Genomic DNA, 12,066 nt, shown 5'->3' on the forward strand with positions numbered 1-12,066 from the left:
ATATCCTCACCTGGCCCCCTCTGTTTCTTCTTTTGAAAAATTGAAAAAAAAACAAGATTGAGGATTTCCAGCCCCCCGCTCCCTCCCCTTTTAGTCGCCTTTTACGACACGCAGGGAATACGTGGGAAGTATTCTTAATCCCTATCCCCAGGGATAATATATATATGTCTCCATGGTTGTTTAATTTGCTTATGGATGGGGTTGTTAGGGAGGTGAATGCAAGAGTTTTGGAAAGAGGGGTAAGGATGAAGTCTGTTGGGGATGAGAGAGCTTGGGAAGTGAGTCAGTTGTTGTTCGCTGATGATACAGCGCTGGTGGCTGATTCATGTGAGAAACTGCAGAAGCTGGTGACTGAGTTTGGTAAAGTGTGTGAAAGAAGAAAGTTAAGAGTAAGTGTGAATAAGAGCAAGGTTATTAGGTACAGTGGGTTGAGGGCCAAGTCAATTGGGAGGTGAGTTTGAATGGAGAAAAACTGGAGGAAGTAAAGTGTTTTAGATATCTGGGAGTGGATCTGGCAGCGGATGGAACCATGGAAGCGGAAGTGGATCATAGGGTGGGGGAGGGGGCGAAAATTCTGGGAGCCTTGAAGAATGTGTGGAAGTCGAGAACATTATCTCGGAAAGCAAAAATGGGTATGTTTGAAGGAATAGTGGTTCCAACAATGTTGTATGTTTGCGAGGCGTGGGCTATGGATAGAGTTGTGCGCAGGAGGATGGATGTGCTGGAAATGAGATGTTTGAGGACAATGTGTGGCGTGAGGTGGTTTGATCGAGTATGTAACGTAAGGGTAAGAGAGATGTGTGGAAATAAAAAGAGCGTGGTTGAGAGAGCAGAAGAGGGTGTTTTGAAATGGTTCGGGCACATGGAGAGAATGAGTGAGGAAAGATTGACCAAGAGAATATATGTGTCGGAGGTGGAGGGAACGAGGAGAAGAGGGAGACCAAATTGGAGGTGGAAAGATGGAGTGAAAAAGATTTTGTGTGATCGGGGCCTGAACATGCAGGAGGGTGAAAGGAGGGCAAGGAATAGAGTGATTTGGAGCGATGTGGTATACCGGGGTTGACGTGCTGTCAGTGGATTGAATCAAGGCATGTGAAGCGTCTGGGGTAAACCATGGAAAGCTGTGTAGGTACGTATATTTGCGTGTGTGGACGTATGTATATACATGTGTATGGGGGTGGGTTGGGCCATTTCTTTCGTCTGTTTCCTTGCGCTACCTCGCAAACGCGGGAGACAGCGACAAAGCAAAAAGAAGAAAAAAAAAAAAAAAAAATATATATATATATATATATATATATATATATATATATATATATATATATATACACACACATATACATCTGAGTAAAAGATTTTGAGGGAGAGGGGCCAAAGCATTTTCTTAGGGGCGATGCCATTACCCCCAACCGCCGTCAATTCTGCCTTTCACCTCTCGTTTCATCATAACATGCACCATGCCCATCATCCCACGTAACAGATATCCTAAATACTCTGCATCCGCCATCCTATTATCTAACACACTCATCAGACCACCTCTCCATCTCAGTTACTATGATGCTTTACCTCATCTCTTTCTTATTATCATTTACCATTTATTTTGCTTTGTCGCTGTCTCCCGCGTTAGCGAGGTAGCGCAAGGAAACAGACGAAAGAATGGCCCAACCCACCCACATACACATGTATATACATACACGTCCACACACGCAAATATACATACCTATGCATCTCAATGTACACATATATATACACACACAGACATATACATATATACACATGTACATAATTCATAGTCTGCCTTTATTTATTTCCATCGCCACCTCGCCACACATGGAATAACAACACCCTCACCCCTCATGTGTGCGAGGTAGCGCTAGGAAAAGACAACAAAGGCCCCATTCGTTCACACTCAGTCTCTAGCTGTCATGTAATAATGCACCAAAACCACAGCTCCCTTTCCACATCAAGGCCCCACAGAACTTTCCATGGTTTACCCCAGACGCCTCACATGCCCTGCTTCAATCCATGACAGCACGTCGACCCCGGTATACCACATCGTTCTAATTCACTATATTCCTTGCCCGCCTTTCACCTTCCTGAATGTTCAGGCCCCGATCACTCAAAATCTTTTTCACTCCATCTTTCCACCTCCAATTTGGCTCCCACTTCTCCTCATTCCCTCCACCTCTGACACATATATCCTCTTGGTCAATCTTTCCTCACTCATTCTCTCCATGTGACCAAACCATTTCAAAACACCCTCTTCTGCTCTCTCAACCACACTCTTTTTATTTCTACACATCTCTCTTACCCACACATTACTTACTCGATCAAACCACCTCACACCACTTATTGTCCTCAAACATCTCATTTCCAGCACATCCACCCTCCTGCGCACAACTCTATCTATAGCCCACGCCTCGCAAACATACAACATTGTTGGAACCACAATTCCTTCAAACATACCCATTTTTGCTTTCCGAGATAACGTTCTCGAACATTCTTCAAGGCTCCCAGAACTATCGCCCCCTCCCCCACCCTATGATTCACTTCCGCTTCCATGGTACCATCCGCTGCCAGATCCACTCCCAGATATCTAAAACACTTTACTTCCTCCAGTTTTTCTCCATTCAAACTTACCTCCCAATTCACTTGACCCTCAACCCTACTGTACCTAATAACCTTGCTCTTATTCACATTTACTCTTAACTTTCTTCTTTCACACACTTTACCTAACTCAGTCACCAGTTCTGCAGTTTCTCACATGAATCAGCCATCAGCGTTGTATTATCAGCGAACAACAACTGACTCACTTCCCAAGCTCTCTTAACCACAACAGACTGCATACTTGCCCCTCTTTCCAAAACTCTTGCATTCACCTCCCTAACAACCCCATCCATAAACAAATTAAACAACCATGGAGACATCACATACCCCTGCCGCAAACCTAAATTCACTGAGAACCAATCACTTTCCTCTCTTCCTAAGATTATTAGTGAAAGAGAAGAGAGAGGCATTTGGACGATTTTTGCAGGGAAAAAATGCAAATGAGTGGGAGATGTATTAAAGAAAAAGGCAGGAGGTAAAGAGAAAGGTGCAAGAGGTGAAAAAGAGGGCAAATGAGAGTTGGGGTGAGAGAGTATCATTAAATTTTAAGGAGAATAAAAAGATGTTTTGGAAGGAGGTAAATAAAGTGCGTAAGACAAGGGAGCAAATGGGAACTTCAGTAGAGGGGGCTAATGAAGGAGATGGAGTGAGTATTTTGAAGGTTTGTTGAATGTTTGATGATAGAGTGGCAGATATAGGGTGTTTTGGTCGAGATGGTGTGCAAAGTGAGAGGGTCAGGGAAAATGATTTGGTAAACAGAGAAGAGGTAGTAAAAGCTTTACGGAAGATGAAAGCCGGCAAGACAGCAGGTTTGGATGGTATTGCAGTGGAATTTATTAAAAAAAAGGGGGTGACTGTATTGTTAACTGGTTGGTAAGGTTATTTAATGTATGTATGATTCATGGTGAGGTGCCTGAGTTTGGCGGAATGCTTGCATAGTGCCATTGTACAAAGGCAAAGGGGATAAGAGTGAGTGCTCAAATTACAGAGGTATAAGTTTGTTGAGTATTCCTGGTATATTATATGGGAGGGTATTGATTGAGAGGGTGAAGGCATGTACAGAGCATCAGACTGGGGAAGAGCAGTGTGGTTTCAGAAGTGGTAGAGGATGTGTGGATCAGGTGTTTGCTTTGAAGAATGTATGTGAGAAATACTTAGAAAAGCAAATGGATTTGTATGCAGCATTTATGGATCTGGAGAAGGCATATGATAGAGTTGATAGAGATGCTCTGTGGAAGATATTAAGAATATATGGTGTGGGAGGCAAGCTGTTAGAAGCAGTGAAACGTTTTTATCGAGGATGTAAGGCATGTGTACATCTCTTTCTTACGATATTATATTTATCCTTTCCTTCTCATGTTTCTGGGGTGTTTACCCTCTCATGTTACTAAGGAACTAGTTTACCCTCTTTCTCTCATATCGCAACTGTTTGCTTCCTGTATCTCATATTATTATGATATTTACCGCTTCTCCGTCTCGTGCTACCACATACGTCGTACCCCATCTGACTGTCATACGCACTACGATGCTCACTCCCTCTATGTTCATCAATCAACTCGCTCCTCTCACATAACGACGCTGTTTACCCCCCCCCCCCTCTCCATCTCACATCATGAGGATGCTGAGCCCCTCTCCCTCCCGATACGATGATGCTAACCACCTCTCCCTCTCACGCAGACCGAGAACGATCAGCTGAAGCTGGGCACTTTGCCAGTGAATGAGTTGCATCGCACAAGCCTAACTTTCGTCATCTCAGCAAGGCTGACGCCAGACGTCACTCGGTATGTGCTAATCTATATTAATAACTGTTGTGAACTGCGGGTATTTTAAAGGGAATGAATCAGAAATGTAAAATATAAAATGGCACTCCCGGAGTCTTGGCAGAGTTGAAAAAACCTTTTACTATTGTTCTCCTATCATTATTAAGTTAAACTAATAGGGTTGCAACATGACCCAAGTCAACATACTACATAGACACGTGTTGTGTGTTGAATGGGAACATTTAAGTCAACATGTTTCCACCCGTCTTCCAAATTCAACAGACTGCAGTCCATTTGGAAGACGTTTTGCTCAGTTCAGTACTAAGCCATTCATGATATTATTTAATAATGAATAGTGTAGATGGTAGTTTTTCTTATAGGTCGGAATGTAATCTTAGAAAACGAAACTAAAACAGGACCGTCCCCAGACCTTAAGAATGTCAGACTAATCTGTTATTTTTGGATAAAAAATTAAAAAGCATAACTTTACCACTCCAGAATACATGATCACAGTTGCTGGTGTCTTTTTTTTGTTATGTACAACGACGCACTATGCCGTAAACCAGTACTATCTACGAAAGAAAAAGGCTTTTGCAAATGATACTTGCCTAGCATATTTATTATTTTACCCATGTGTTTCATAATGATTACATACTTGAATATAACAGTGGAAAGGTTAAGCATTATCAAGCATTACAAAGATTGGATCATACGCCTGGCAACCAACCTCCACACTTGAATAACCAACAGTTATAATTCCGGTAGGTCCAGTCGCACAAAAATATTTGTCAGGCTTGTACATATCCATTAAAACTGTTATGTACAAAACATCACAAGTTTATCCGAACCTTTACAGGACGGACCCTTTATAAGCCAAGTTGACGAGAAGCCGTTCCTACCCTCCGCTCCTGTACACAATACAAACCTGTATTCCTGGCCTAAGGCTTCTCACTGCCTTACTCATATTTTCGCCATTATCTTCTATTGTGATGTGAATTTTATGGGGTCATAACAATTATTACAATCAAGAAGGAGGACACATTAACCTTCGCTATATTTCCTGCCACACAGGTCTATACTTAGAGGTTGTATGCCTATATTAAGCTCGGTTCACTACCTAGCCTGTAAACCAAACGGACCAATATAAAATAGTGGCATGAAGACAACCCCAGTAAATGATTCATGGCATTACAAAAATACATGAAAAATACACAGCTTCTTGGCCAAAGTGAACTTCAACTTCCTTTATCATTTACGGGCATAATTTACGTCCATCACCCATAGAAGCACGAACTTAACGGAACTAACTTTAAAAATTACTATTTCCACCTTACCTCGGAGATCACATGGTATGTCCTCACTGAACACACACTCGCCCACTGGCAACAATGGGTTGAAGATGGAGTTGAGAATTGCTCGATCACCAGCCGATGACATCTTGATTCTAACCTGGATGAAAAACACCAAATTATTCACTCATGGTACTTCACTGTTCCTTCATCTAAATTAGGGGAGCAACAAAGAGACGAGGAAATTGCACAAGTAGGTAAAGTAGATTTGGATGAACTCTCCCATATGTTTGTTCCCATAGTAAAAAAAGGAAAAAAAATAAATTTCGCAGTGGTAATCCGTTCTTTCAAGTGATTATCAATTTTACGAAAAGGTTAAAAATATCTTAATCGGCCCATAATTTCATCTTCACCTTGTTATTACATGTGCCTTTCAAACGAAAATCTATATTAACCAAGGAATTGGGTAAGATCTCCAAAATACAAATATACGCGGATTTAGTGAAAAATATTATTCGTTGGTTTAAACAAATAAAAAGTAATCACGTTAAATACGTAAAATACTACGTCATGGCATCACACTCACTAAACTCATTTTCCCAGTTTCAAAGTCCTGTCAACTTTGTTAAAAGGTTTATCATCAGACTAAGAGGTTGTGAAATTTTGCTTCTAAAACACACATAATAACACAATAAATATATAACGGTTTCAAACGAATCCAGAACGAGAGGAACTGTACACTAAACGAGAAAGATGAATTTTACGGATCGTATCCTCCTCGAAGGCTCAGATTAGGGTGTCTAAATGTGTGTGGATGTAACCAAGATGAGCAAAAAGGAGATATAGGTGGTATGTTTGAGGAAAGGAACCTGGATGTTTTGGCTCTGAGTGAAACGAAGCTCAAGGGTGATTTGAAGAGTGGTTTAGGAATGTTTTGTGAGTAAAGTCTGGGGTTGGTGAGAGGACAAGAGCAAAGGAAGGAGTGGCACTACTCCTAAAACAAAAGTTGTGGGAGTATGTGATAGAGTGTAAGAAAATAAGCTAGACTGATATGGGTAAAACTGAAAGTGGATGGAGAGAGATGGGTGATTATTGGGGCCTATGCACCTGGGCATGAGAAGAAAGATCATGAGAGGCAAGTGTTTTGGGAGCAGCTGAGTGAGTGTGTTAGTAGTTTTGATGCATGAGACCGGGTTATAGTGGTGGGTGAGTTGAATGCAAACGTGAGTAATGTGGCAGTTGAGGGAATAATTGGTGTACATGGGATGTTCAGTGTTGTAAATGGAAATGGTGAAGAGATTGTAGATTTGTGTACAGAAAAAAGGACTGGTGATTGGGAATATCTGGTTTAAAAAGAGATATACATAAGTATACGTACGTAAGTAGGAGAGATGGCCAGACAGCGTTATTACATTATCATATTACATTATAATTGATAGGTTCGTGAAAAAGAGACTTTTGGATGTTAATGTTCTGAGAGGTGCAACTGGAGGGATGTCTGATCATTATCTTGTGGAGGCGAAGGTGAAGATTTGAGGAGGTTTTCAGAAAAGAAGAATGCTGGGGTGAAGAGAGAGGTGAGAGTAAGTTTGGGAAGGAGACTTGTGTGAGGAAGTACCAGGAGAGACTGAGTGCAGAATGGAAAATGGTGAAAGCAAAGGACGTAAGGGGAGTGGGGGAGGAATGGGATGTATTTAGGGAAGCAGTGATGGCATGCGCAAAAGATGCTTGTGGCATGAGAAGCGTGGGAGATGGGCAGATTAGAAAGGGCAGTGAGTGGTGGGATGAAGAAGTAAGATTATTAGTGAAAGAGAAAAGAGGCATCTGGACGATTTTTGCAGGGAAATAAGGCAAATGACTGGAAGATGTATAAAAGAAAGGGGCAGGAGGTCAAGAGAAAGGTGCAAGAGGTGAAAAAAAAGAGGGCAAATGAGAGTTGGGGTGAGAGATTATCATCAAATTGTAGAGATAATAAAAGATGTTTTGGAAGGAGGTAAATAAAGTGCGTAAGACAAAGAGAACAAATGGGAACATCTGTGAAGGGGGCTAATGGGGAGGTAATAACAAGAAGTGATGATGTGAGAAGGAGATGGAGTGAGTATTTTGAAGGTTTGTTGAATGTGTTAGATGATAGAGTGGCAGATACAGGGTGTCTTGGTCGAGGTGGTGTGCGAAGTGAGAGGGTCAGGGAGAATGATTTGGTAAACAGAGAAGAGGTAGTGAAAACTTTACGGAAGATCAAAGCCGGCAAGGCAGCGGGCTTGGATGGAATTGCAGTGGAATTTATTAAAAAAGGGTGTAGACTGTGTTGATGACTTCATGATGAAGTGCTTGAGGATTGGCGGAATGCATGCATAGTTGCATTGTACAAAGGCAAAGGGGATAAAGGTGAGTGTTCAAATTACTGAGGTATAAGTCTGTTGAGTATCCCTGGGAAATTAAATGGGACGGTAATGACTGAGAGGGTGAAGGCATGTACAGAGCATCAGACTGGGGAAGAGCAGTGTGGTTTCAGAAGGGGTAGAGGATGTGTGGATCAGGTGTTTGCTTTGAAAAATGTATGTTAGAAATACTTAGAAAAACAAATGGATTTGTATGTAGCATTTATGGATCTGGAGAAAGGCACACGATAGAGTTGATAGAGATGCTCTGTGGAAGGTACTAAGAGTATATGGTGTGGGAGGCAAGTTACTGGAGGCAGTGAAAAGTCTTTATCGAGGATGTAAGGCATGTGTACGTGTAGGAAGAGAAGAAAGTGATTGGTTCTCAATGAATGTCGGTTTGCGGCAAGGGAGCGTGATGTTTCCATGGTTGTTTAATTTGTTTATGGATGGGGTTGTTAGGGAAGTGACTGCAAGAGTTTTGGAGAGAGAGGCAAGTATGCAGTCTGTTATGGATGAGAGGGCTTGGGAAGTGAGTCAGTTGTTCGCTGATGATACAGCGTTGGTGGCTGATTCGGGTGAGAAACTGCAGAAGCTGGCGACTGAGTTTGGTAAAGTGTGTGAGAGAAGAAAGCTAGGAGTAAATGTGAATAACAGCAAGGTTATTAGGCACAGTAGGGTTGAGGGACAAGTCAATTGGGAGGTAAGTTTGAATGGAGAAAAACTGGAGGAATTGAAGTGCTTTAGATATCTGGGAGCGGATTTGGCAGCGGATGGAAGAATGGAAGCGAAAGTGTCACAGGGTGGGGGAGGGGGGCGAAAGTTCAGGGAGCGTTCAAAAATGTGAGGAAGGCGAGAGCATTATCTTGGAAAGCAAAAATGGGTATGTTTGAAGGAATAGTGGTTCCAACAATGTTATATGGCTGCGAGGCGTGGGCTATGGACAGGATTGTGCGGAGGAGGGTGGATGTGTTGGAAATGAGATGTTTGAGGATATGTGGTGTGAGGTGGTTTGATCGAGTAAGTAATGAATGGGTAAGAGAGATGTGAGGTAATAAAAAGAGTGTGATTGAGAGCAGAAGAGGGTGTATTGAAATGGTTTGGTCATATGAAGAGAATGAGGAAAGATTGACAATGAGGATAAATGTGTCAGAGGTGGAGAAACGAGTAATGGGAGACCAAACTGGAGGTGGAAGGATGGAGTGAAAAAGATTTTGAGCGATTGGGGCCTGAACATACATGAGAGTGAAATGCGTGCAAGGAATAGAGTGAATTGGAACGATGTGGTATACCGGGGTCGAAGTGCTGTCAATGGATTGAACCAGGGCATGTGAGGCATCTGGGGTGGGCCATGGAAGGTTTTGTAGGGCCTAGATGTGGAGGGGGAGATGTGGTTTCGGTGCATTATACGCGACAGCTGGATATTGAGTGTGAACGAATGTGGCGACTAAAAGGGGAGGGAGCCGGGGGCTGGGAATCCTCCCCACTCGATTTTAATTTTCCAAAAGAAGAAACAGAAATGGGGGCTAAGTGAGGATATTCCCTCAAAGGCTCAGTCCTCTGTTCATGAGCATATGTAATAATCTAAGTAAGATCCTTTATAAAAAATCAAAATGAAAAAAAAAAATGTGGAAAGGCTTCTTTTATGCAGACTTTCTAGCCTGAAGGAAAAATCTGCACATCAGTTCTAATGGCTAACACCATATCAGGCCTTTTGGAAAGAAATTGGCCCCTTTTTGCCCAACCACTGAACAGCGGGCAAGACTGAAGTAATTCAAGACCCTGATAAATTAGCATTAATGTCAAATGAAATATAACGCAAAGGTGCACATATGCATCTTGACCCTAAGGGTATTGATAATTACTTTAAAATACTCGAAAATCCGATCACTAACAAAAATGAAGGAAAAACATCATGAAGTTCCCACGAGCAAAAATCTAAGTACACTAAGGAGTTTAGAGCAGAAGACAAATGAGCAAATCAAATGCTGTTCTATAGATAGGAAGATCGACCACAAAACATCAGAAACAAACATGAATTGAGGCGAAGAAAATCAGCCACTATACACCAATAACAATAAATTTTTCACGCACCAGTAAGACCATAACTTTAATATATGGTCCAGCCCAGGTTCCCAAATTACAAATATTGAGGTAAAGGTATAATTATTTGCTAATTTCGCCACAAGAAGCCTACGGGACAGACTCCTGTATTAGACTTAGCGGTGGCTTAGTATTTTCTTTTTTTATATTCAAAATTCTGATTACATTCTACGATATAAATCATGATCTTTTTCGAAATATAAGCGGATGCAATTCCTATCAGCGAAACTCATATAAACACTTGAGTGAAGCCAGGGCAACATGAGTGTAAGGCTCCCTCACGTGACCACAAATAGTAATCACCAGGAACAGATATTCACGACTTTGATTTACCCTCAGTTTAAAGTCTCAGTGAATGATGTATCAGGTTAGTTAAAAATACTATTCTATGAGATAATCAATCGCAGTAAAAAATAATGTGTAGGATTCAGATGACCACGCAGCCTCTCCGCCATCAAGGTCAAGTTGTCTCACCTAACAATTGTGGGTAGCAAACACATTGACGAAGGACTCGTCGTGTCTCTTCAAATTCCAATAGAAATATATAAAAAAAAAGCAATTTTCACACTAAATCCACAGAAATCAGTTTGTTTAAATAACTTGATATGACCCCGTTCACTAGAGAAATTAACTAATATATACGCAGAAGAATGTAAACACTAAACTTTGGTCAGTTTACAGGCAATTTATGTTCATGATCATTATGCCAACGTCTGTCTATACCATATGCTGTACAATAAGGATTTTTTAACGAACGTGTTTACAACTAATGGAAGTTCACAAAACAAGCTCACCTTTACTTAAACACGACTCAGTCGACACTGCCGATGTTTCGACTCGGGATGATGGCAATAATCGGCGCTGCCAATTTGCTATGAAATTGTCGTACAGCCCTTTAGAAAATAATATCGTGTTTTCATTCAAAACACGAAAATCAATTTAATTGCCACTTTGTACATATTTCAGGTGTTTCACAGTATATATAAACTTCATAGAAAACATTCAAAGCGTTCTACTATGTTCCACAAAAATCATACTTGCCTTGAAGTGAATGTAAGAAATTGACTAAATTCGTAGGATGCCACCGTCGTAGTCGAATGTTTGTGGTAGATGCAGTTAACGGAAGAAGGGCGCCTAGTGGCGAATACATTAATGCTTGTTAGACACAAGCACTTTAGAGTGTGTACGACATTTACTTTCAAGGATGCGCTCCACGCACGAGCAGGGATATAATAGGATCCCGTTGGAGCGAGGTGACGTCTGAAGGTCCCGGACAAGGCTGTGCTCCCTCTGTCCACTGACGATGAATTTTCATTCGAGGTGAAACTACTTTCATGCAGACTCCGATGACACCTATGTATGATTCCTTTTTAATCATGTAACCCCAGGCTCCGTTGACCCGTTGACGAGGCTCTTGCAGCTTGAAGGCTGCGCTATTATCAGCGGCAGGAAAATTGGAAACTAGAATGAGGAGTTCCTTTTCATCCCACGGACAATCGTGTGCCTTTCATGAAAGACAGAAGAGTGAGGGGTGACCAAAATGCAACTTTTTATATATATAAAATTGATGATGTATTCAGTGATCAGCTCTTTGAAAGATGTAGGGATAGGACATTCAGAGAACATGAAATTCAGCTGAGAAAAGTAAAAAAAAAAAAAAAAAAATCAAAGCAATTCTATAGCATGTGTGGTGGATGAAAGGAATAAACAACTGAAAGTATGGTTAACGAAGACAGCATATATTGTTATAAAAAGTCGTATAGTTGTACAGAGTTTGAGACTGGGGTTCCTAAGTGTAACTAAGACCAGATTTCGAAGAGACAATGAATCCCTCATCATTTTCATCGTTTCATCTGCTCCTTTTTAAACTATGTCTTACCTGCCTGGTCTTCTACCCTTTCAAAAGCAGTTATAGCAAAGCTGCAAGCC

General features: G+C 41.4%; 1 protein-coding gene across 2 annotated transcripts in view; it reads right to left on the reverse strand.

Annotated features, from left to right (window-relative positions):
- LOC139753372 (tetratricopeptide repeat protein 36 homolog) overlaps window positions 1–11,420 on the reverse strand; it is a 66,337-nt gene extending 54,917 nt beyond the window's left edge. Inside the window, exons 1-2 of one of the 2 annotated variants that reach the window (XM_071669781.1) lie at window positions 11,179–11,420; window positions 5,699–5,813 (exon numbers count right to left, since the gene is read on the reverse strand). In XM_071669781.1, coding sequence (XP_071525882.1) covers window positions 5,699–5,801 — 103 coding nt within the window. In that variant the 5' untranslated portion in view covers window positions 5,802–5,813; window positions 11,179–11,420. Of the gene's footprint in view, window positions 1–5,698; window positions 5,814–10,931; window positions 11,034–11,178 lie in introns of those variants that run through there. The other variant, XM_071669780.1, reaches the window with a different exon arrangement.
- Between the last annotated feature and the right edge of the window lie 646 nt (window positions 11,421–12,066).

Source organism: Panulirus ornatus, chromosome 14 (genome assembly GCF_036320965.1).
Source record: "Panulirus ornatus isolate Po-2019 chromosome 14, ASM3632096v1, whole genome shotgun sequence".
Lineage (NCBI taxonomy): Eukaryota > Metazoa > Arthropoda > Malacostraca > Decapoda > Palinuridae > Panulirus > Panulirus ornatus.